At 46.2% G+C, this 26,826-nt stretch overlaps 1 protein-coding gene across 1 annotated transcript; it reads right to left on the reverse strand.

Annotated features, from left to right (window-relative positions):
• Positions 1-918: 918 nt before the first annotated feature.
• Positions 919-26,206, reverse strand: LOC310641166 (perilipin-3-like). Its single transcript, XM_083363996.1, has 8 exons — positions 26,097-26,206; positions 17,897-17,985; positions 14,522-14,717; positions 10,174-10,256; positions 8,946-9,297; positions 6,884-7,083; positions 3,737-3,865; positions 919-2,461 (listed from the first exon to the last, which is right to left on the reverse strand). Exons 2-8 carry the CDS (start codon positions 17,966-17,968, stop codon positions 2,114-2,116), a joined length of 1,380 nt encoding a protein of 459 aa, XP_083220122.1. The 5' UTR covers positions 17,969-17,985; positions 26,097-26,206; the 3' UTR covers positions 919-2,113.
• Positions 26,207-26,826: the final 620 nt, after the last annotated feature.

Consider the following 26,826-nt stretch of genomic DNA (forward strand, 5'->3'; position numbering starts at 1 on the left):
TTCTAATTCTATTCTATATTTTTATTCTCAGTAAAGATTCTATTCTATTCTATTCTAAATTCTCAATATTCTATTCTATTCTATTCTATTCTCAATATTCTATTCTATTCTATTCTATTCATTCTAATTCTTTCTATTCTATATTTTTATTCTCAGTAAAGATTCTATTCTATTCTATTCTATTCTAAATTCTCAATATTCTATTCTATTCTATTCTATTCTCAATATTCTATTCTATTCTATTCTCAATATTCTATTCTATTCTATTCTATTCTCAATAAAGATGCTATTCTATTCCTATTCTCAATATTCTATTCTATTCTATTCTATTCTATTCTATTCTATTCTATTCTATTCTATTCTATTCTATTCTATTCTATTCTATTCTATTCTATTCTATTCTATTCTATTCTTAATCCTAATCCTAATCCTAATCCTAATCCTATTCTCTTAATTCAATCCCCATTAATGGAAACAGGACTTTGGTATGGTCCTGCACAATCTATATTCTTATAATTGGAAATTGAGTTTTCCTGTGTTGTTGTTCTACTCCTAAGAAAAACTGACATGCATAAATCAACGCCCTTTTCCATTCTTCCGTTTTCTACTTCTTTTTCAATGTTATTCCCTTCTGTAGCTTTTCCCCCCCCCCTTCTGGATATGATTTTTCCTTGGCTGTTGTCCTTTCCCATTGCATAACCACCGCCACCACCACCCCGATTGCCTGCTTCTACGTGCATAAGCTATCTCTTAAGCTTCCAGTCCTCATGTTCCCTGCTTCTCATTCCCAATTAGCAAAAGCCATCTCATCCTATCACCTGTAACAAACCAATTGGGACAGTTGGATGATCTCTCCTCCCCCACCCGCCCATCCCCGTTGGTAAACATGAAAATGTTTAGTATTTTTTTAATGCAATATGGTATTAGTTTTATTTTTGTGAGTTAAGGCACGGGTTATAAATCGACAACGGGAAGCCTAGTGGACAAATCAGTTTACACAACATACAGAGTTGGAAGACTCTGAAAAGTCATTACAAGCAAGGAGTTGAATATGAAACAAGTCTGATCAGCTATAACGGTTCCCCTCCTTCAAAGGTAAGATGTGATTCCACCCTGTAAACCAGGGGTCTTCAAACTGGGCTATTTTAAGGCTTGCGGACTTCAGCTCCCAGGATTCCCCCTGGCTGGGGAATTCTGGGAATTGAAGTCCACAAGTCTTAAAGTTGCCGACTGTTGTAAACGATGGGAAGAACTTCAACCACGGGATGCTACGCTGCCCTAGATAACATCACTTGCAAATACAGAAGAAATTTGGCAAAGATATTTAACCTCATTTTCCCTTCTCCCACCTAAAGTCTACAGGCACCGAGAAAGGCTGAAATAAAAATGACCGGAATGCGGGAATTTAAAAAAACAAAAAACCCCCAACCCAGATAATTTCCTAATCTTTGTCTCCATCCCTTCATCCCACTTAAATTTCTGGCAATTTCAGCTTTCTCAATTCTGGAAACTATTTGCAGAAAGAACAGACTCTGTGCCCTCAGCAGAATAAAAGGGGAAAGACATTTATGCCAGAGAATTATCAACAAGAAGGAGGGGGAAATCAGAAGAAAAAGTCACTACTTAAGTGTAATTGGTTAATTTCCCCGTTGCTTTCCTGCATTTTGCACCCAACGGAATAATTCTGTGTTTCCGAGATTTCCCTTTGCAAGAACAATCTCCCTCCCATCGAAAAGAAGTTGGAAAATATACATAACCACTTCTTCATTTGGGCCACATCCACTGAAAATGGATTCTCCTAATCCTGCAAAGTCCAAAAAAAAAAAAAACTTGCTTTCCGCTGAGTTGGTGGGGAAAAAAAAAGCCTCCCAAATTGCCGATTTACTAAATTTCACTGGCTTGTGTTAGGAAAACAAAAGCAACTGGATCCAAAAAAAAAAAAAACCCCAACCACCCTTGGCTTTACGTGGTTGAAACATCTTTCGCACCCAGAATTCTATATTTATTTAAACTATTGGCAGCCCAGTTTAATTCTTCTCTTTGTTCCAAAAAAACAAAAAAAAACACCCTTCTTACATTTACAGTACTCTAAATTGCTCACATCCTTGAAATCCTATTTCATTTCTATTTCTTCCCCTTCTGATTTCCCCGAGGCGGTGAAAGGGCCCACAAGCCAAGTAAGAGGGACATTTTGCACCACGTGATCCATCAGCTCATCCGTCAGCTGACGGGCCTTGGCGACTTTTTCCCGACTCTGAGCTAAGATGGATCCCGGCAGGTCCTGGAAGGAACTGGCGCTCATGAAGGCACTTCGGAGCTCCTCCACGTTCTGACGGACCAGGCCCACTTTCTCTTGAAGCCCGGCCGGTAGGCCTTGGAGGTTGGAGACCAACGTTGTCGTAGCCGATTGCAGCTGCTGGGTGAGGCCGCGGGAGACCTCCAGAGCTTGCGACTCGATCTCCTGCAAGAGGGATCCAAGCGAGAGTCAGGTTAGTCACTTCTTCGGGGGTTTGTGTAGAGCAGGGGTCTCCAACCCCTGGTCTGCGGACTGGTACCGGGCTGTGGCACGCCAGCAACCGGTCCGCACAAACAAACAAAGCCCCATCCACGAGATGCAGACGGCACACAAAACGACATCCTCTCCGGTCTGCGGAAAAACCTCTCTCTGCCGAACTGGTCCCTGGTGCCCAAAAGGTTGGGGAACCTCTGGTCTAGCGCAGTGGTCCTCAAACTTTGCGGCTTGGCGGCCTGGCTGGGGGGGGGGGGGAGAGGAGAACGCCCAGCTGAGCTTGAGTGACTCTCGCAAGCGGAAGGCCGACATTGACATGCAGCTCAACTATTTGAGTTACGCATATGCTGGCCCACCACTCGTGTGGACCACCGGTTCCTGCCCCCCCTCCCCAGCCATGTGAGCTGCAGTGTGCAAGCTGCGAGTGCACACGTGTGCGCCGGCCCACCACTTGCACAAGTTGAGCTGTGCGTGCCCGTGCACGCTGCCCTGCCGTTTATGCGGCCAGGTTGCAAATAGGCCACAGCCCAGTAGTGGGCCGTGGCCCAGGGATTGGGGACCCGTGGTCTGGAGATTGGACAGCCATTTGCCTAGAATGGGATAAGGTTTCCTGCCTGAGCAGGGGTTGGACTACTGCTAAGCTTGTAAGCCGCCCTGAGTCTTCGGAGAAGGGCGGGATATAAATGGAATTAAAATAAAATAAATAAAAGACGTCACCAACCTTTGTCGGTTGGTGGACCGGAGGAAAAGGGAGGGGGATGCAATGTTTGCACGCACGAGGCCACGAGCACGCACCCCCAAATGGAGTGCAGCTAGCGCCCGCGCGATACTAGCCCTGCCCTGTTCTTGCGTGGCGCAACGCCTTGTTTCCGCACCCCACGGTGCCGCGGCGGCCTGTTTTTGTGCCCCATGTGACAGCGCCTGTTTTTGCACCCTGCAGCGCGGCGGTGACCCATTTTCACGCCCCGAGGCACGGCGGCATCCCATCTTCGCACCCCAAGGTGCAGCACTGGTGTCCCATTTTCATGCCCCGAGGCACGACGGCGGCCCATTTTCGCACCTCGAGGCGCAGCGGTGTCCCGTTTTTGCGCCCTGCGGTGGCGGCCCATTTTTGCACCTGGCTACTGCGCTAGCGCAAGTGAGGGGGTGTGCCTGTGCCGGCCCACAGGTTGGGATCCCCTGGACTAGAGGACCACCGAGGTCTCTTCCAACTCTGTTATTCTGTACCTGTGGCTCAGGGGCATCTTTTCCGGTCTTCTTAGGAGACTGCTTTTGCTGCCACTGCAGCCACATCTGATGGAGCTTCTCCTGGCCGCCTTGGATCTTCTGATCAACCCCCAGTTTGACGTGTTCAATCTGGGAAGAGAGCAAGGAAATGGCTGAGTCAGCAACTCCGGGGAAGGGGGCGGGAAATGGGGGGGGGAGGGAAAAAAAACAACAACACAGGAACCCCCAAGAGTTGCCTCTTAAGCAGAGGGAGAAACTGAACTTCTTGAGAACCTGGGTCTCACTCCTCATCATCACGGTAGGTAGTCCTTGACCTACAATGATTCATTTAGTGACCTGAGTTACAACGGCTCTGGAAAAAGGGACTTGCCGTCCTGGTAACGAACACCGCAGCATCCCCACAGACACGTGATCAAAATTTGGGCCCGTGGCCACCAGCGTGTGTTTACGATGGTTGCAGTGTCCTGGAGACATGTGATTTCCCCCCATTTCTGACTTTCCCAGCCGGCTTCCGATAAACAAAGTCAAGGAGAGGAGCTGGATTCGCTTAATGACTGTGTGATTCAATTAATAACGGCACTGATTGGCTTAACCACCACATGCAGAAGAAAAGAGAGGAGCATTACTGAAAGAAAAGTTATGATCCCTTGGGTGCCAGGAAACCGGATCCCTGACCTTAATTGTCCTGCCCAGAAAGGAATTCATGGACAAAAAAAATCCCAAAGGCCACAGACTGTGCTTTTCTGCTGCAACAAACTACTTCCATTAGCACCAGCACTTGGACCTATCTATTATTTATTTATTATTATTTATTAATTAATTTAATTTATATACCGCCCTTCTCTCAGGAGACTCAGGGCGGTGAACAGGGCAATACATAAAAGTTAGATACAAAAATTAAAATTAAAATTATTAAAACATGATTAAACAATGCCCATAAATAATACAAATTTAAAATTGAAGTTATTAATAAAAATCCCACCCCGTCCCATCAGGCCAGGCCCGCTTGTTTAAAGAGATGGGTTTTAAGGTCGCGCCGGAAGGAGCGGAGATCGGGCGCCATCCGGAGCTCAACCGGAAGATGGTTCCATAAATCCGGTGCACCCACAGAGAAGGCCCTCCCCCTGGGGGCCACCAGTCGGCATTCTTTGACCGGTGGCACCCTGAGGAGGCCCTCTCTGTGGGAGCGTACTGGGCGGAGGGAAGTTGACGCCGGCTGCAGGTGCTCCCCAAGGTATTCCGGACCCATGCCATGAAGGGCTTTGTAGGTCATTACCAACACCTTGAACCTCACCCGGAAGACAACTGGTAACCAATGCAGCTCGCGGAGCAAAGGTGTGACACAGGAGTATCGGGAAACTCCCAATACAACTCTCGCGGCTGCATTCTGTACCAGTTGGAGCCTCCGAGTGGTCTTCAAGGGTAGCCCCATGTAGAGAGCGTTGCAGTAATCAAGACGAGAGGTCACGAGCGCATGAGTGACCGTGCGCAAGGCATCCCGGTCTAGATAGGGCCGCAACTGGCGCACCAGGCGAACCTGGGCGAACGCCCCCCTAGTCACAGCTACAATATGATCTTCTAAGGAGAGTTGTGAGTCTAGGAGGACTCCCAAGTTGCGAGCCCTATCTACAGGAGATAATGACTCACCCCCCATAATGAGGGGTGGGATATCCTGAATGTCCCGAGATGCCGGTATGCACAGCCACTCAGTCTTGTCAGGGTTGAGACGAAGCCTGTTCCTCCCCATCCAGACCCGGACCGCCTCCAGGCACCGGGACATCACGTCGAGGGCATCACTGGGGTGGTTTGGGGTCGAAATGAATAGTTGGGTATCATCAGCGTACTGATGATACCCAACTCCAAAACCACGAATGATCTCACCCAGCGGTTTCATGTAGATGTTAAACAGAAGGGGCGAGAGGACCGACCCATGAGGAACTCCACAAGCGAGAGGCCTCGCGGTTGACCTCTGCCCCCCTGCCAACACTGACTGCGAGCGTCCCAGGAGATAGGAGGAGAACCACTGAAAAACCGTGCCTCCCACTCCCAATCCCCTGAGACGCCGCAGCAAGATACCATGGTCGATGGTATCGAAAGCCGCTGAGAGGTCTAATAGGACTAGAACAGAGGAGTATCCTCTGTCCCGAGCCCTCCAGAGATCATTCACCAGTGCGACCAATGCCGTCTCCGTGCTGTACCCGGGTCTGAAGCCCGATTGGTACGGGTCTAGATAATCTACCAGGCTGGCTCAGGAATTCTGGGAGTTGAAGTCCACGAGTCATAAAAGAGCCGAGGTTGCCTACCCCTGGCCTAGGCCGCTTTATGACTCGTGGACTTCAACTCCCAGAATTCCTGAGGCAGCTGCGCTGAGAGGAAAGGAAGAGGTTTCCAAGCTGAGCCATGCTGGCTCAGGAATTCTGGGAGTTGAAGTCCACCAGTCATAAAAGAGCCGAGGTTGCCTACCCCTGGCCTAGGCCTAGGCCGCTTTATGATTCGTGGACTTCAACTCCCAGAATTCCTGAGCCAGCCACACTGAGGGGGAGAGGTTTCGAAACTGAGACAAGCTGGCTCAGGAATTCTGGGAGTTGAAGTCCATGAGTCATAAAAGAGCCGAGGTTGCCTACCCCTGGCCTAGGCCTAGGCCGCTTTATGACTTGTGGACTTCAACTCCCAGAATTCCTGAGGCAGCCGCGCTGAGAGGAAAGGAAGAGGTTTCCAAGCTGAGCCATGCTGGCTCAGGAATTCTGGGAGTTGAAGTCCATGAGTCATAAAAGAGCCGAGGTTGCCTACCCCTGGCCTAGGCCTAGGCCGCTTTATGACTCGTGGACTTCAACTCCCAGAATTCCTGAGGCAGCCGCGCTGAGAGGAAAGGAAGAGGTTTCCAAGCTGAGCCATGCTGGCTCAGGAATTCTGGGAGTTGAAGTCCACGAGTCATAAAAGAGCCGAGGTTGCCTACCCTTGGCCTAGGCCTAGGCCGCTTTATGACTCGTGGACTTCAACTCCCAGAATTCCTGAGCCAGCCATGCTGAGCGGAAAGGGAAAGGTTTCCATGCTGAGCCATGCTGGCTCAGGAATTCTGGGAGTTGAAGTCCACGAGTCATCAAAGAGCCAAGGTTGCCTGCCCCTGCCCTATCCATTTCTCCTTACCAGTTCAATGGTCTGGTGCAGCTGGGACAGGGTGTCTTGGGTACCCTGCTTGGCATGTTTCAACTTGGCCAGGGAGTGTTGGAAAGCCCGGTGACGAAGTTTGCTCGACAAGGACCCCAGCCGCAGAAAGTAACTTTTCTGCTCCTTCTGCTGTTCCACTGTGCCACTTTCGAAGCCCTCCACGGAGGTAGCCAGCTTGGCTAGAAAAAAAAAAGAGCGATAAAAACTGGGTTTACCCAACATACCTCGTCAACACAAGGGATCTTTGCAGCTCAAGGTTGACCTGTGTGGTCCTTGGTGCTCTCTGAGTTGGGTTGTTTTCTTGCAGACCTTTCGTGATCCAACTAGGCAACATCATCAGTGCTAGGAGGGAGTGTGGGTTTTGCTCTTGTCTACGTATAGTAGCTTGCCCTGCCAGGGTTGGTGGGACTGTGGTTTTCTCCTTCATAGTTTCTTGAATGGGGGTATTGTTTACTTCCCGAATGTTTGTCTAGGGTTTACTTCCCGAATGTTTGTCTAGGGTTAATCCCTGCTTCTCTGGGGGTTGGATTTGAATTATGCTTCCTTTTGGACTTGGCTTTAAATGCCAAGTTTCACGGATTGCTCACCAAGCCATCGTCTGTGGGCTTCTTGTGCTCTCTGAGCTGGGTGGTTTTCTTGCAGACGTTTTGTGAACCAACTAAATAACACCCTCAGATGTCAAGGTATTGATTTAACAGCTAACCAGCTTTTGTAATGTAAGTTGTAAGATGTAATGATGGGAATGACTCAGCAGGGTCTGTGTCTCTTTAAGAGCCTTTGTATAAAGGGAAGGCTCTGCTGATGTGTTCTCTCTTCCGTTTCCTGCTGTAATTGTGGTTTGTTGGATCCTGCCGTATTAGCACATGTATGCATATTGTTCCTGATGGATGATATTAAAGTGTAAGATAAACCACCATTTAATACAAACCAGTTTACTGTGTTTACTCCTGGGCTATCTCAGCGCAATAAGACTGTGCACGCTCTGACACCAGTGCTAGAAGAGAGGGGTTTGGGGAGAGGAGGAGGAGGAGGAGGAGGAGGAGGTCTGTGGGGTCCTTGGCGCTCTCTGAGCTTGGTGGTTTTCTTGCAGACGTTTAATGACCCAACTAAATAACACCATCAGTGCCAAAAGGGAGCGGGGTTTGGAGAGAGGAGTAGGAGTAGGACTGTGGGTCCCTGGTGCTCTCTGAGCTTGGTGGTTTTCATTACCAAGGAAAGCAATATCATCAGTGCTAGAAGGGAATGGGTTTTGTGGAGGAGGAGGAGGAGGAGGAGGAGAAGGAAGAGGAGAAGGAAGAGGAGGAAGAGGAGGAGGAGAAGAGGAGGAGGAGAAGAGGAAGAGGAAGAAGAAGAAGGAGGAGGAGGAGGAGGAGGAGGAAGAAGAAAGAAGAAAGAAGAAAGGAGAAGGAGGAGGAGGAGGAGAAGGAAGAGGAGGAGGAGGAGGAGGAGGAGGAGAAGAGGAAGAGGAAGAAGAAGAAGGAGGAGGAGGAGGAGGAGGAGAAGGAAGAGGAGGAGGAGGAGGAGGAGGAGAAGAGGAAGAGGAAGAAGAAGAAGGAGGAGGAGGAGGAGGAGGAGGAGGAGGAGGAGGAGGAGGAGGAGGCGGCGGCAATGGTTGTGGGAACTTTGGTGCTCTCTAAGCTTGGTTGTCTTCATGGAGATATCTCCTTGTCCAACCAGGTAACATCATCAGTGCTAGATGGGAGTGTGGGATTAGCTCTCTATATACAGTGGCTCGCCGCTAACAATTCAGACAAACAAGCTAACAACAAACAACAGCCTATTCAAGGAACCACCAAGGCCATCCCCACCAGTGCAGACAGGGCACGCCATTAGTATATAAATAAAGAGCTATCCCCACCCTCTTCTAGTACTGATGACATTATCTAGTTGGGTCATGAAACGTCTCCAAGAAAACCGTCAAGCTCAGAGAGCACCAAGGAACCCGTTTATGGCTGCCTGAGGCCTTCTGGGAATTGAAGTCCACCCATCTCAAGGTGGCCAAGGTTGAAAAATGTCAGCTTCCCTTGAACAGCCAACTCACCCAGTTCTTCATCCGTCATGGGGAGATAGTGGTCCACCATCTCTTCAGATTTCCCAAGGGCAGCTTCCAAATTGCTGGATACCATCTGGCCGACGGAAGACTCCATGACGGTGTTGACACTACTGGACACCGCCGAGCGGGTCATCTCCACACCACTTTGGACAGCCGAGCGGGTCATGTCCACACCACCCTGAACAGCCGAGCGGGTCATGTCCACACCACCCTGAACAGCTGAGCGGGTCATCTCCACACCACCCTGGACCACTTCCTTGGTTCTGTCCACCATGCCGCTGACGGTGGAGCTCACCGCCTCCTTAGCTCCGGTGACCAGGTCTTTTGTGTCTGAAATGATCTGAAATGAGAACAGAAGAAGAGAGTTGGAAGGGACCTGGGAGGTCTTCTAGTCTAGCCACCCCTGGTCAAGGAGGAAACCCTATACCATTTCAGGCAAATGGCTGTCCAGTCTCTCCTTAAAAACCTCCAGTGTTGGACCACTCGCGACTTCTGGTGGCAAGCAGTTCCACTGGTTAATAGTTCTCACTGTCAGGAAATTCCTCCTTAGTTCTAGGTTGCTTCTCTCCTTACTTAGTTTCCAACCGTTGTTTCTTGTCCTGCCTTCAGGGGCTTTGGAGAATAGTTGGCTATGCAGATCAGGGGGTCTTCAAATGTGGCCCCTTTATGACTTGTGGACTTCAACTCCCAGAATTCCTCAGCCAGGCGGGCTTCCTGACGGATTCTGGGAGTTGAAGTCCAGAAGTCATAAAAGGGCCAAGTTTGAAGACCCTCCGATGTGGATCGTTCTCCATTTACGGCCGTAATTGAGAATGGAGTTATTGGTTGTAAGTTGAGGCAGTCATTGACCACAGCCGATTTTACACATGACCACAGCCGATTTTACAATTTTTGCAGTGGTCATTAAATGAACACCATGGCCATTAAGGAAACGCTCAGAGAGCACCAAGGACCCCACAGGGAACTGAGCTTGTTGGGAGAATTGCACGCACCCAGGAAGCAGAAAATCAGGGAGATGGGATGAAAAAAAGATTTGGGCTCTCATTTGATGGAAATGAGAAGGGAGGGAGGGAGGGAGGAAGGAGAAATTAGAAGGGAAGGAGGTGGAAAGGGAGATGAAGATAGGAAGGAAGGAAGGAAGGAAGGAAGGAAGGAAGGAAGGAAGGAAGGAAGGAAGGAAGGAAGGAAGGAAGGAAGGAAGGAAGATTTTGATTACCTTATCAGTTGGCTGTTGAAGAATTGGCAATTTCTCTTCCAGCTTGTCCAAACCTTTCAAAGCGTATACATTCGCTGTGGAAACTGGAGAAGAAAAGGTCAAAAAAGTCAAGATGGTGGCCAAGCACCATGCATTCGAGTACCTTTCCTTTCTACATGGGTCAGGATACGCAGACGATGGGCCACAGAACCCCGGCGTAAATGGGGGAACACAGATTCACTTAGCAACGTGATTCACTCAATGACTGCAGTGATTCACCAAACAGGCAAAAAAGGTCACAAAATGGGGCAAAACTCACTTAGCAACCATTTTGCGGTTGTTAAGCAGATCTGCCTTCTTCCCATTGGCTTTCCTTGTCAGACGCCTGCTGGAAAAGGTTACAAATGATGATCGCGACATCCCAGGATGCCGCAAGAGTCATAAATACGAGCCAGTTGCTAAGCACCCAAATTTTGATCACGTGACCCATGGGGTGAAATGCTACACCGGTTGTAAGTGTGAAAAACGCTCATAAGTCACTTTTTTTTTCAGTGTCGTAACTTGTGCCAATTGTAATTTCAGCTCCTGTAACTTGTGCCCCTAAATCTAAATTTATAACTAATAAATATCTTCAGAAGGTCACCAAATGTTTTAATAGTAGCAGTAATAAATAATGATGATGATGTCAGAAGGGACCTTGGAGGTCATCTAGTCCACCCCACTGCTCAGGCAGGAAAACCTATACCATTGCAGATAAATGCTTATCCAATCTCTTCTTAAAAGCTTCCAGTGTTGGAGCATTCACCACTTCTGGAGGCAAGGAATTCCACTGGTTAATTGTTCTCACTGTCAGGAAGTTTCTCCTTAGTTCTAGATTGCTTCTGTCCTTGATCTGTTTCCATCCATTGTTTGTTGTCCTGCCTTCGGGTGCTTTGGAGAAGAGCTTGACTCCCTCTTCTTTGGGGCAGCCCCTGAGATACTGGAACACAGTTATCATGTCACCCCTGGTCCTTCTCTTCATTAAACTAGACATACCCAGTTCCAGCAACCGTTCCCTATATGTTTTAGCCTCCAGTCCCCCGATCATCTTTGTTGCTCTTCTCGGCACTCTTTCTAGAGTCTCGACATCTTTTTTACATCGTGGTGATGTAAAAGGAGCCTTGGTGGAGCAGTGGGCTAAGGCCTCCTTAAGTAACACCAGCTGCCTGCAATTAGTGCAGGTTCGCATCCCACCAGGCTCAAGGTTGACTCAGCCTTCCATCCTTCCGAGGTAGGTAAAACGAGGACCCAGATTGTTGGGGGCAATTAAGCTGACTTTGTAATAATGCCGCTGGGGGGGGGGGCAAAAGCCCTAATAAAGCAGGCATATACATAGAATGAAGGCTATTGCTAAGCACATTGGTTTGTGCTTAAATTGTAAGCCGCCCTGAGTCTTCGGAGAAGGGCGGGATATAAATGGGATTAAAATAAAAATAAAATAAAATAAAATAAAATAAAACTGGATGCAGTATTCCACGTGTGGCCTTACCAAAGCATTGTAAAGTGGTATTAGTACTTCACGTGATCTTGATTCTATCCCTCTGTTAATGCAGCCTAGCACTGTGTTGGCTTTTTTGGCAGCTGCAGCACACGGCTGGCTCCTATTGAAGTGATTGTCCACTAGGACTCTGAGATATCTAGTTTAATGAAGAGGATTAACAATTAACCAGTGGAACAACCTGCCTCCAGAAGCGGTGAATGCTCCAACACTGGAAGTTTTTAAGAAGAGACGACAGACATTTGTCTGAAATGATATTGGGTTTCGCGCCTGAGCAGGGGGTTGGACTAGATGACCTCCAAGGTTCCTTCCAAATAATAATAATAATTATCATCATCAATAATAATAATAATAACAATAATAATAATAATAATAATAATAATAATAATAATAATAATAATAATAATAATAATAATAATAATAATAATAATAGTAGTAGTAGTAGTTAAATGTTTCTGCCTTTTCTCTTGTGGTAAAGCCACTCAAAGTCACCTTGAATGAGATGGGTGGTAAATACATTTAATGAATGAAATATTTTTGTAAAAAATAAATAAATAAGAAAGCAGAAAGTTTATGGAGATGCTCAGTCACCCAGGTCATGGTTTTCCCAAATGTGCTTTTTTGCCAAAAGGCAACCGGACTTTGTTTTTCGTTGAAGACCTTTTCACTTCTCATCCAAGAAGCTTCTTCAGTTCTGACTGAATGGTGGGGAAGGGTTTATATACTTTGCAGTCATCTGGTCGTCAGTGCTCTCTCTGAGAGTTGTTGAGGCCACTTGGAGGTTTATATGTGCCCGCGGGGTCACCCGAGTGGGGCAAATGGGTGTGGAGCGTTCTTTGAACTGCTGAAGGGAGTGTGTTATATACTGGAGATTGATGATGTCAGATACCCTCCCACTCTGTTGAGAGAGGGCTGTTCAATTTTGACCCAGATGGCCTCTTTGACCCCTCTTTCAAACCAGATGTCAACGGATGTTTTTGCTTTGACAACAGATGAAGATGCAATCATTTTCTTCTTATGTTTTACTCTTAGAGTTAGAGTTAGATGATGCTGCGGGGAGGGATGGGCATGAGAGTTTAGCTAGACATAACAGTGCTGAACCTAGTGTGAGAACCAAGGTTATTGAAATAAGAGATGATAAGAATTGGCGGCAGGGGAAGCCTGTGTTTCAAGCTAATTGGAGAATGTGATTTATGACTGTTAACTGGAGGAGGGAATTCTGCTTTGATACTATGTGCTCAGGGGAGGGGAACTCAGGTTTCGGCTTCGACCGTGTAAGTGCCGATGCCATGCTACTCAAATAAAGATTCTTTAAGGTAAACAAGGCCTCGAAGTTCTTTGAAGAGTTTCATCTGTCGGAACCATGTCGCCAGCACTAAGGAAGAAGCTTGTCCACCCCCTCCCAAGGATAAAACACCCAGACACAAACTGAGCAATGTGATATATGCACTATTGTTCAGTGAGCCACGTGCAGATCTGTACATCAGGGAAACAAAACAACCACTTCACAAACGCAGGGCACAATGTAGGACAGCAAACCCATTAGGACAAGAGTCAGCTGTTGATCTGCATTTGAAAGACAAAGGCTGCTCTTTTGAGGACAGCTGAGTCCACATTTTGGACAGAGAGGACTGCTGGGCTCGCAACTTGGGCATCCTCCTGGACTCACGGCTCAGTTTGGAAGATCATATAGGAGCCGTGACCAGGGGGGCTTTTGCCCAGGTCCGCCTGTTGCGCCAGTTGCGGCCCTATCTGGACCGAGATGCCCTATGCACAGTCACTCATGCGCTCATGACCTCCCAGTTAGACTACTGCAATGCTCTCTACATGGGGCTGCCCTTGATTATCACTCGGAGGCTTCAGCTGGTGCAGAATGCAGCCGCGTGAGTTGTGATGGGAGTGTCCCGATACTCCCGTGTAACACCTCTTCTCCGCGAGCTGCATTGGCTTCCAGTTGCCCTCCGGGTGAGATTCAAGGTGCTGGTGATGACCTATAAAGCCCTACATGGCATGGGCCCGGATTATCTTAGGGAACACCTGCTGCCGGCATCAACTTCCCATCGTCCTGTGCGCTCCCATAGGGAGGGCCTCCTTAGGGTGCCGCCGGTCAGGGAGTGCCGGCGGGTGATCCCCAGAGGGAGGGCGTTCTCTGTGGGCGCACCTGCCCTATGGAACGATCTGCCTGTGGAACTCCGGACCGCCCCCGACCTTCATTCGTTTCGCCGGGACCTAAAAACCTGGTTATTTAATTTATCTGGCCTGGACTGAGGGGTTTTAACTTTTTAAATTTTTTAACTTTGGGGGCTATTAATTGTTATTTAATTTTAGTTTAATTGTATTTTTCACTTTTATATTGTCTTTTAACTTTGCCCTGTAAACCACCCTGAGTCCTTCGGGAATAGGGCGGTATATAAAACTAATTAAATAAATAAAATAAAATAAAGAAGCCATCTAGGTCAAAATTGAACAGCCCTCCCTCGACAGAGGGGGAGGGGATCTGACATCATCCATCTCCAGTCTACAACACGGTCCTTTCAGCAGTTCCAGGGAAGGCTCCACACCCATTTGCACCGCTTGGGTGACCCCGAGGGCACAGATAAACCTCCAAGTGGCCTCAACAGACACTCTAAAAAGGATGCAAATGACCAGCAGTCTGCAAGGACTATAAATCCTTTCCGTCCTCTACCGTTCGGCCAGAATGGAAAAAGCTTCTCAGAGGAGAAGCGAAACGCCGTCAAGGAAAAACGAAGTCCACTTTGCCTTTTGGAAAAAGCACAAGAGCGCAGATAGGGACCACCGTTTCACTGAGCAGGGTTTGGGTTATTTACTCACTCTGTGGCTCCAGTTTGTTGAGGATGGGCTGGGCGCCGGTGACCGCCGCCGAGGCAATGGTCTTCACTCCCTTCTCTGCCATGTCACAAACCGACTTCATGTAGGGGTGACTCTCTTTCGTAGAGGCGTACGCTGCCGAGACCATGTCGTAGGCGGAGCTGACCAGGGGCAGGCTGGCCACCCGATCAGCTACATTCTGGCAAAGGGAAGAAACAGACAAGACTCTGTAGACCACTTAGAGAAGGCTGTAAGGCACTGTGAAGCGGTATATAAGTGTTATTGCTGCTGTTCTGTTCTGTTCTTACATTTCTTATTCTATTCTATTCTATTCTATTCTTATTCTTATTCTAATTCTATTCTATTCTAATTCTATTCTATTCATTCCATTCTATATTCTATTCTATTATTCTCTATTCTATTCTATTCTATTCTATTCTATTCTATTCTATTCATTCCATTCTATTCCATTCCATATTCTAAATTCTATTCTATTTTTTTCCATTCCTCTATTCTATTCTATTCTATTATTCTATTCTATTCTATTCTATTCTATTCTATTCTATTCTATTCTATTCTATTTCTAATTCTATTCTAATTCTAATTCTATTCATTCCATTCTCTATTCTATTCTATTCTATTCTATTCTATTCTATTCTATTCTATTCTATTCTATTCTATTCTATTCTATTCTATTCTATTCTATTCTATTCCATTCCATTCCATTCCATATTCTAAATTCTATTCTATTCTTTTTTCCCCATTCCTTATTCTATCCTATTCTATTCTATTCTATTTCTAATTCTATTCTAATTCTAATTCTATTCATTCCATTCTCTATTCTATTCTATTCATTCCATTCCATTCCATTCCATATTCTAAATTCTATTCTATTCTTTTTTCCCCATTCCTTATTCTATTCTATTCTATTCTATTCTATTCTATTCTATTCTATTCTATTCTATTCTATTCTATTCTATTCTATTCTATTCTATTCTATGCTATTTTTTCCATTCCTTATTCTATTCTATTCTATTCTATTCTATTCTATTCTATTCTATTCTATTCTATTCTATTCTAATTTGCATTCTTTTAGAGAGTTGTTGAGGCCACTTGGATGTTTGTCTGTGTCCTCAGGGTCACCTGAGTGGGGCAAATGGGTGTGGAGCCTTCTTGGAACTGCTGAAAGGACCGTGTTGTAGATTGGAGATAGATGATATTGTATCCTTCCCCCTCTGTTGAGAGAGGGCCGCACCACTCAGGTGACCCTGAGGTCACAGATAAACCTCCAAGTGGTCTCGACGACCCTCTAAAAGAATGCAAATGACCAGCTGTCTGCAAGGAGTATAAATCCTGCCGTTCCCCCACCATCCAGTCAGAGCTGAAGAAGCTTCTTTGGATGAGAAGTGAAGCGTCTTCAAAGGAAAAACAAGGAAGTCCAGTTGTCTCCTGAAAAAGCATCTTTGAGATAAATTGTGTGTGTGTGTGTGTGTGTGTGTTTGCTATCACCTGCAGGAGAGTCCCTGCAATGAGAGATTAGAGCTGGCACCAGTGGACTGTGTGTCCCAAAGTGCCACCCCTGGAATCCTGCCTATTAAACTCAGAAATGACACCCTGGCATCTCCTACTTGGCAAAGCACCAAGAGAATGGCTAGTCTTCCAGAGAATTCATTTCCCTTGGGTTGTGCAACCGTCGTTGCCAAAGTGATAATGCGACAGCCGTCGCTCGCTCCCAAAATAGATTTAGAGTTTGCCACCTCAGCTCCAGACAAAACTCTATACAAACTTGGCTCAGCTTCAAACTTGCTTGGCACACAAATGGGAGACCTCAGCAGACGTGATCAGCAGCTGACTGCCGGGGCATTGTAGCTAGTCCTCAATTTGCAACCGTTCATTTAGCGACCGTTCAAAGTTACAACGGCACTGGGAAAAGTGACAAAGTGGTGGACGTGCCCCAAAGCAAAAAGATTTGGGGTTAAAATACATTTATGGCTGGAGAAAATGACGGAAAAAAACAAACAGACTTCAAACCAGCATTATTGTTGTTAGGAATAATAGGAGCTAATTATGAGAAAGACTGCAGATATCGAATACTACACACATTAAAGGCAGCAAGAATTGTATTTGCCCAACATTGGAAAAATGAAAACTTGCCAGCTGAAGAAGTACTAATTAAGAAAATTGTAGATTGTGCAGAAGTGGATAGGTTGACTTTAAAGATTAAGGAGAAAGAAGACTCAGGGTACTTTAGAACATGGGATAATTTCTATCATTGGATAGAAAAATGAGTCAGAGAGAAAGGAACGTGATATGTAATTTTGAATACATATTAGCATTAACATACTGTTTATGATAAACTATATCTATTATTGCTAGTTAAATACATGTATAAAGGTAAAGGTTCCCCCACACACGCGTGCTAGTTGTTTCCGACTCTAGGGGCCGGTGCTCATCTCTGTTTCAAAGCCGAAGAGCCAGCGCTTGTCCGAGGACGTCTCCGTGGTCATGTGGCCGGCATGACTAGACGCCAAAGGCGCACGGAACGCTGTTACCTTCCCACCGTAGTGGTTCCTATTTTTCTACTTGTATTTTTACGTGCTTTTGAACTGCAAGGTGGGCAGAAGCTGGGACGAGTAACAGGCACTCACTCTGTTACGCGGCACTCGGGATTCGACCCGCCAAACTGCCGACCTTTCGATCGACAAGCTCAGCGTCCTAACCCACTGAGCCACCGCGTCCCTTTCAATGTTTAGCTCAGTGGGTTAGGACGCTGAGCTTGTTGATCGGAAGGTCGGCAGTTTGGTGGGTCGAATATATATATATATATATATATATATATATATATATATATATATATATATATATATATATATATATATATATATATATATATATATATATATAAACTGACTCATATTTATGACAGTCGCCATGTCCCACCAAACCGAGTAACATTCATAAATATGACTTTTCGATGGAGAAGCGCTTCAGCTTGTATGTCAATTCCACTCGGATCATTTTTGGGATCAACTCCAGTCGGTGGACTGATTTGGGATCAACCTGAAGAGGCAACGTCTCACCAAACACCCACCCCCTTGAATCTAGAAACCCACGACCAGCCCCCTCTTAAATGAAGGGATCTATAATCCCTATAAACCTAGAACTAAGAAGAAATTTCCTGAGAGTTGAAACAATTAACCCAGGAACTCACCTCCAGAAATTGTCAATTCTCCAACACTTTTAAGGCGAGATTGGACAACCATTTGTCTGAAATGGTGTAAGGTTTTGCAAGGGGTTGGCCTAGAAGACCTCTAAGGTCCCTTCCAATGCTGTTTATTCTATTTCTACTTATTCCCCATCTCTCCAAACCTCACTTACTTTCTGTTCGGTTTCTTCCACCGCTGGGCTGGTGGTCGATGGGGCTTCATCAGGACTCTGGGAAGACGCCATGGTGAGTTAAGATGCGGCTATCAAGAAAGAAAGATAATTCGGATTACGCTCCGGCTTTATCTTGGGAAAGTTGCTCCGAGAACAAGGGTCAAAACCTTTGAAATTATCTGCGCAACCCATTCACAAGTCCCAAGGTGAGGGGAGCTGGGAGTGTAACCCGGCACTCCTTATTTACCCTGGACTTTGGCACCCTACTTTAGACCCAAAGCTTCAGCAATCGGCAACACAGCCCGACTGAGTCGAGATGATCCCCCAACGCTAGGCAGAGTCTACCTTGGTTATCCCTTGGATGTGAGACCACCGTCGTAAACTGAGAAACTTAAAAATATTCAGGAAGGGGCAAAGATTAAGACAATAAGGAAGAATGCAATATCCTAATCGATGAATTACCAAGAGAAAAAAAAAACCACATTCCACTAAAACTGGCAGAAGCAGCTACTACGGAACTGTATATAACTAACAACAAACCCCATCCCCTTCTGGCACTGAAGATGTTATCTAGTTGGGTCATGAAACGTCTGCAAGAAAACCACCCAGCTCAGAGAGCACCAAGGACCCCACAGTTTTTCTCTTTCTTCTTCTTCTCCTCCTCTTCCCCCTACTCCACAAACCCCATCCCCTTCTAGCACTGAAGATGTTACCTAGTTGGGTCATGAAACATCTGCAGAAAAACCACCCAGCTCAGGGAGCACCAGGGACCCCCAACGTTCCAAATCCTTTTGACTTTTCACGGAGCACCTCAAAATCCAGCTTGGCTTATTTGCTTCTGCAGGCCAAACCCTGCAGAAACTTAACAAAATCCGCCCCAGTCTGGTGGGACAGAAGAGACTGTCTCTTATCTCTGCCCCCCCAACCCAAAAGACCCCTACAATCTTTGGCCCCAAAGGCCCGATCCCTCTTCGCCCGTCAGCTGTTCCCAGCCGCTCTGTTGCATCACTCCTCTCTGGGCCAAAGGATGGCGACTTTTTCACCCAGAAAGCAGTTTTGCAAGAAATCCTCAAGAATGAGATGAGCCAACGGAAGACCGCTTCCCCCCCCCCCCCCCGCCCCACCCACCACCCTTCGCCATTTGTTCCAGATTGCAACATTTCACCCGGCTTGGGGGAAAGAGAAATACAGGGTGCCGAACTTGAGTCAGACTTCCGGGTGAATGTCTGCAGGAGTGTTGGAAGAAAAGTCTTCGTCGTGGTTCAGTCCAAGCCGGGAATAAACATGGCGACTGCTTTGGGAAGAAGGTTGCAGTTTATTGCAGAGGAGAGCCAGACAGGAAGAGGGCTCTGGCAGAAAAAAAAGGGCTGAGCACATGTAGGGAGTGGGGTTTTATACCCTCTGGAGCCTTTTGTTTGGAGTTGTTCCTGTGGCCTGAACTTTGACCCGAGTCTGAGTGTGCCTTTCTGGTATTCTGATGGTGGTGGGTTAATCCGATTATGTCCCAAAGGTCATGTCCTGCTTTCCTGGGGCTGTGGCTGATGACTCTTAAAGAGTTTGGGAGAGGTATGCAGATTTTAGGTGTCGTTGTCTTCTTAATCTCCTAGCTTCAACCTTCCTGATGGTTTACATCTGCATTTGTCCAGAGCTGGCTTCTGCTTGGGGGAGGGAGACTTTATTTTATTTTTTTTATTTTAATTGCTGGGGCCCCCCCGAAAGCCCTAATTAAGCAGGCATATACATAGAATGAAGGCTATTGCTAAGCACATTGATTTGCGCTTTAGATTGTAAGTCGCCCTGAGTCTTCGGAGAAGGGCGGGATATAAATGGGATTAAATAAATAAATAAATTCCATTTATATCCCGCCCTTCTCCGAAGACTCAGGGCGGCTTACAAGCTTAGCAGTAGCCTTCATTCTATGTATATGCCTGCTTGTTAGGGCTTTCACACACACCCCAAGCGGCATTATTACAAAGTCAGCTTAATTGCCCCCAACAATCTGGGTCCTCATTTTACCTACCTCGGAAGGACGGAAGGCTGAGTCAACCTTGAGCCTGGTGGGACTCGAACCTGCACTAATTGGGGCTATTAAGAAAAACTGGGCATGCTTTTCTGCCTCTTTTAAGATCCTTTTAGGAAATATATTTTTCTGCCCTTTTAATATTTCCTTCTCTGGGGAGGGCTGACTTCCCACAGGAGGACAAGAGTAGGGTTAGTCCTGTGTGTGTGTGTGTGTGTGTGTGTGTGTGTGTGTGTGTTCCAAGGCAGTGGGTAAGTGACAAGTTTTTGTTTTTTGCGTTCCTTCTGTAAAGCTTCACACTTGGGGGTAGTCCTCAACTTACAACAGTTTTGTTTACTGACCGAAGTTACAACAGCACTGGAAAAAAAAGACTTACGTCCATGTTTTGCATCGCAGCATCCCTCTTGGTCAGCTGATCAAAATTTGGGCTCCTGGCAACCAGCTTATATTTATTATAACAGTTGCAGTGTCCCCGGGTCAGGTGATCCCTTTTTCTGACCTTCTGACAAGCAAAGTCGATGGGGAAAACGGATTCGCTTAACAACCGCGTGATTAACTAAACAGCCCGCAGTGACTCAATTAACAATGGCGGCCAGAAAGGTCACAAAATGGGGCAAAACTCACTTAACCACCGTCTCGCTTAGCAATGGAAAGTTTAGGTTGAACTGTGGTCGTGAGGACTGCCTGTACTTAATTCTCCTATTTTCCCCATAACAACCACCCTGTGAGGTGGGGTGAAGATGACCAAAAGTGGAGGCTTCCGGTTCTGTGCAGTTAGCGCGACAGCAGAGGGATCGTGAGGCTCCGCGCCCTACAGCTGATTTCTCTCTGTTTGGGGACCCTAAATGGGCCCAAAGCCACCCCGGACAGGTGGTGAGGAGGAGGGAAGCCCCGACAATTGTGGGGAGACAGTGGTCAATCCAGACATCTGGGGAAAGGTCTCCAAAAACCAACAGAAGAAAGGCTAGCATCATTCGTAAGTCTAGCCCAAGCTACATGCAGTCGAAAGCCAAAAAGCACTAAGCGTGATTGTAAGTAGCATGATTGAACTGGGTAAGAATATTGATTCTCTCTCTTCTACCTGATTTCCTGAAAAAAAGAAAAAACCCAGAAGTAAAAAATCCTCCAAAAGTGAGGGTTTTTTTTGTCTTTGCTCCACCCTCCTCTAAACAAAAGCGGCAAGTTAAATTTATGGGGAATAAAAATACAGAAATAAAGATGACCAAAAGTGACCGGCCCAGCTGTCATCGACTTAAATCTCAAAACTGGAACTAAATGCTGAGGCCAGAGCATTTTTGGACACTCGTCCCTCACTTTCGAAAAGATTTTTTTACTTTTATCTAATCGTCTGGCCTGAAAGAGCCCCAAGGACGAGATAATTATGGAGTAATCTGGAGCAAAGCTCCACTTAAGCTAAACAAAATTGCCCAACATCTTTTTGCACACCCATCTTCTGAGATGAGTTGAAACAGCCTCTAAGTTACACCCTGGCCACATACTTCTGAATTTTTATTTTTATTTAAAAAAAAAGAATTGCCCATTTCTTGATTTAACTTTTCTGTCAATTGCGCAGCACCATTGCCGTGGCCTTAACAGACAAGATGGCTTGAAAAGGATTTTTTAAAAACAAACAGGCCCCACTTTACAGCTTTCCTTGCCACAGTTGCAAAGTGAATCACTGCAGTTGTTAAATTAGTGACACGGTTGTTAAGTGAATCTGGCTTCCCCCATTGACTTTGCTTGTCTGAAGGTCGCAAAAGGGGATCACAGGATCCTGGGACACTGCGATTGTCATAAATATGAGTCAGCTGTCAAGCATCCGAATGTAAATCACGTGACCGGGAGGGGGGGGAAATGCTGCAACGGTCATAAGTGTGAAAAATGGTCGTAAGTCATTTTTTTCAGTGCCGTTGTAACTTTGAACAGTCCCTAAACAAATCATTATAAGTCAAGGACTACCTGTACCGGTAGATTAAATAGAAAGGGGTGTTAACATTGAAAGAGTGGGCAGGTTTATGGGGGCTAGCAATGTGATGTCACCGAGAAACCCCCAAATGCTGCCAGAATTTTGATAGCATCGTTTCTGATTCACAGATTTATTAAAAAGCACAAGCTACGGTTTATAAAACTTTATAGCAATAAAATCCATCGGTGGGAAACAGTGCTAACAGCTTAACATGGTTTCCCTTGTATAATCATTCAAGAACGAGTCAAAAATTTTAAGTACCTATGTTCCTTGCTGGCACTGCAACCTTACCCTGTGGTAAAAGTTGGCACATTTAGGAAAGATGGACTTCAACTCCCAGAATTCTCCAGCCAGCATGCACAGTGGCTAGGGCAGGGATAGGCAACCTTGGCTCTTTTATGACTCGTGGACTTCAACTCCCAGAATTCCTGAGCCAGCCATGCTGAGGGAAAAGGGAGAGGTTTCCAAGCTGAGCCAAGCTGGCTCAGGAATTCTGGGAGTGGAAGTCCACGAGTCATAAAAGAGCCAAAGTTGCCTACCCCTGGGCTAGGGAACTCTGGGAATTGTAGTCACACACTTTAGATGATTTAGATGCCATTGTGTGGCCCAGAATTTACAATACACATCATAATATCTTGTAATATCTTAGTTGTCATAGTTAAGAAGATTAAGATTTTAGCAGGATATGATACGTATTGTAAATCCTGGACCAAAACTGGCATATAATTCATGGAAATTGCAGGACTTCAAGTCCCAGAATCCCCCAGCCGGGTTAAAGAAAGGCGAACTGTGGCTTGGTGGACTCTTGAGTTGTTAGCCCTCGTAGCTAAGGAAACTAACCCAAAATTTTACACTGTATTATGTGCATTGTAAATGCTGGGCCAAAACTGGCATATAAATCAACTTGATTACCGGACTTCAACTCCCAGAATTCCCCCAGTCAGGGTGCAAGAGAAAGACAAAAAAAGTGGCTTGGTGGACTCTGACTTGTTTGTTAGCCATCATAGCTAAGGAGATGAGGCCAAGCAGTCCACCAGGCTACAGATTGCCTTTCTTCTACCATTCTGGCTGGGGAATTCTGGGAATCGAAGTCCACCCTTCTTATACATGCCAAGGTAGAAAAACCGGGTGCCGAATTCTCACAGCTCTTCCTTGCCCATCTGAGTTTTGGGATTATTTTTACATGTGAATGAGTTTCGCCCATGATTGCTAAAGGCCTCATCCAAGCAACACTGTCAACACAATTTAAGGATGTCAACATGGACATGTGGCGCAAGTCAGCATGTTTCATTGGGTGTGCCTGATCCTACTGGAATTTGCTATTTAAGTAATGCATAATTTTTCTCTCTCCCACGTTTGCAACAGAGACAGCCTAATAGGAGACTTGCATAAACTGTTGCTGGTCTATTGGAATTGGCTATGTGTACAGTTTATTGAAGAGAAGGACTAGGGGTGACATGATAGCAGTCTTCCAATATTTGAGGGGTGGGTCCCACAAAGAAGAAGGGGAGTTAAGCTATTCTCCAAAGCACTTGAAGGACAGACAAGAAGCAAAGGATGGACACGAATCAAGTAGAGAGAAGCAACCTGGAACTAAGGAGAAATTTGCCAAGAGTTAGAACAAATAACCAGTGGAACAGCTTGCCACCAGAAGCTGTGGGTTCTGCCATCACTGGAGGTTTTGAAGAAGAGACTGGACAGCCATTTGTCTGAAATGGCACAGGGTTTCCTGCCTGAGCAGGGGGTTGGACTAGATGACCTCCAAGGTCCCTTCCAACTCCGTTATTCAGTTATTCTATTCAAGTAAGAAAATAAACTGCGTCCTTTTTGTAAAAAATAAGATTTTACCTTTCAATTCCAAACCACAAAATTCAACTGCCTTCCCTTTCCCCCCCCCCAAAAAAAAAAAAATTAATGCAGGGCTACCCAGTTTGGCTTCAGGCTATGGGTTGCATTCAAAAGAGGAGATGGGGCCCGAGAAGAAAAACTAAATGTGATTTATTGAAAAGGCTGTAACTTTAAGGCAACATCACCGCCTCCAGAAGCGGTGAATGCTCCAACACTGGAAGTTTTTAAGAAGAGATTGGACAGCCTTTTGTCTGAAATGGTATAGGGCAGGGGTCGGCAACCTTGGCTCTTTTATGACTCGCGGACTTCAACTCCCAGAATTCCCGAGCCAGCTATGCTGGCTCGGGAATTCTGGGAGTTGAAGTCCGCGAGTCATAAAAGAGCCAAGGTTGCCGACCCCTGGTATAGGGTTTCCTGCCTGAGCAGTGGGTTGGACTAGATGACCTCCAAGGCCCCTTCCAACTTTATTATCATCATCTCCAAACTGACCATGCCTTGAATTTCAGGAGTAGAGACTCGTGGGGAAAATTAGTTTTTGGAAAAGAAATTAAGCCGTTAATATTTTTGGCGGCCTTATAATCCTCATTTAATGTTTTATATAGGCAGTCCTTGATTTACGACCGCTCTTGGTGCCCCAAAATTTCTGTTGCTAAGCAGGACAATTATTGAGTTTTGCCTCATTTTACAACTTTTCTTGCCAGAGTTGTGAAGTGAATTACTGCAGCTTGGCTTCCCCCGTTGACTTCTGCTTGTCAGGTCGCGAAAGGAGATCACGGGACACTGCGACCGTTGTAAATATGAGTCAGTTGCCAAATTCTGAGTTTTGATCACGCGATCATGGGGTTGCCATAACGATTGTGGGGGAAAAAAATGATTATTTTTTTAGTGCCGTTGGACGTCACTAAATGAATTGTTGTAAGTTAAGGACTGCCTGTACTGTGATCGCTTGATAGTGAGATGGGGAGATCTGAACTTAAGAAAAATAAAAGGCAGGCAAACTTTTCAACTTAAAAACAGAAACCATCTTTTTTAAAAAATAAAACAAGACAAAATTAAACCAGTTACGGCTCCTACTGGGTTCATTAAACCGGTTCGGCACAAGACGAACATTGCTCATTTCTGGGGAAAGATCTGTTGAATTTCTACCTATTTTTAATCTTCTATTTTATATTTTAAATTGATGTGGTATAGGAGAGCGTGCCCGATTTTAATTGTGACGCTTCCCACGCGAATGAAGAAACCAGCCAGTTTGGCAACCCGAACTATTTTTAAGATGTACAGATTTCAGGATCCGGCGCTACACTGAAGCAGCGCGAACGAGCTACACTCTCAGATAGACTGCTCTTGCGAAGGCGGCTTTATTGACACCGTCCGCTTTTAAACGCCGCCGCCTCCTCCAATAGCAGCGCCGGGTGGTCGCTAGGAGCCTTGACACGGACTCCACGACACGTATCATCAGTCCGTTCGCGCAGCTGCTTGCAAAGCGGAGCCAAGTTAAAAGCACCAAATTTATTAAAAGCGGTGTTTTTTTCCTGTTTTTAAGACCCTCTATTTGAAGAGGTCTTTGCAGGCACCGGCCGGGGAACGGGCTGAGGCGGTTTAAAAAAACCCTGCGCAGTTTTAGAACCAGGTTGAGGATTAACTGATTTAACCCACAAACAGACCACGAACGGACTCGCACGCTGCAATCACGCGTGCTGGAGAGAAAGAGAAAGAGAAAGAGAGAGAGAAAGAGAGAGAGAGAGAGAGAGAGAGATGGGGGGGCAGAGAAAGTGGGGAGAAGAGAGAGAAAGCTGGGAAGAAGAGAAAGTTGGGGAGAAGAGAGAGTTGGAGGGTAGAAGAAAGTTGGGGAGAAGTGAAAGTTGGGGAGAAGAGAGAGTTGGAGGGCAGAAGAAAGTCGGGGAGAAGAGAAAGTTGGGGAGAAGAGAGAGAAAGTTGGGGAGAAGAGAAAGTTGGGGAGAAGAGAAAGTTGGAGGGCAGAAGAAAGCTGGGGAGAAGAGAAAGTCGGGGAGAAGAGTTGGAGGGCAGAAGAAAGTTGCGGAGAAGAGAAAGTTGGGGAGAAGAGAGAGTTGGAGGGCAGAAGAAAGTCGGGGAGAAGAGAAAGTTGGGGAGAAGAGTGAAAGTTGGGGAGAAAGAGTAAGAGAGAGAGAGAGAGAGGGAGAATGGAGAGGGGAAGAGAGAAAGAGAGAAAGAGAAAAAGAGGAAGAAGGAGAAAGGGAAGAAAGGAGGAGAAGAGGAGGGAGAATGGGAAAGAGAAGGGAAAAAACGAAGAGAGGAAGAAGGAGAAAGAGGAAGAGAGAGTCAAAGAGAGAGAGAAAGGGAGGAGAGGGAAAAAAAAGAGAGAAAGACGCCGCTCTTTAACTTACCCGACCGAAGGCAAAAAAAACAAAATCGCTTTCTCCAATGACGCAGCCACGCCCCCGCTTCCCCCGCTGAGCTCCTTTTATACTCCGGAGTGACTGCCCTTTGTTGCTGGAGGCAAGCAGGAGCAAGCAGGCATCACGTGCACTTCGGAATGTGGGCCGGCTCAGGAGTTGGGAAGGGTGTCCAACCTCTTTTCCCGAAGCCTCTGCGTGTGTGTGTGTGTGTGTGTGTGTGTGTGGAATTTAAAATATCCTATGACGTCTGGGTTTCTGAAAGAGGCGGATCGACTCCGCTTCCTCGTGTAAACGGCGCCCGAACGGGACATATTCGAAGCGGAGGGCAGGAAAGTTTGAAAGTTGGGGGGGGGGAGGCAGACTTTCTCCTCCCCGAGTAGGAAGAAAACTGGCCTCCGGACGGTGGGAGTGGGTTGGCTGGGTGGGGGTCTTGTAAAAAGATCGGGTCCTTGATAATCCGGAGTGAATTCGGATTGAAAGATGCCCGGGTCGGAGCAATTCCACTTTCTCTCTCTTTTATTTTTCTTCATGAAAATGTTAGTTTATTCAAAGATTAAGATACAGAACATCCAATTTTTAAAAAAAAAACAGCAAAAGAAAAAAATAACACAACACTTTCTTTTATGAAAACGAAAGTAAATTCTAGAACTCTTGCAGGACGATTCCTTAAGACCCCCCCCCCGGCTGAGGAATTCTGGGAGTTGAAGTCCAAAAGTCA

The sequence above is a fragment of the Vipera ursinii genome, assembly GCF_947247035.1.
Source record: "Vipera ursinii genome assembly, chromosome: 1".
NCBI classification, from domain to species: Eukaryota; Metazoa; Chordata; class Lepidosauria; order Squamata; family Viperidae; genus Vipera; species Vipera ursinii.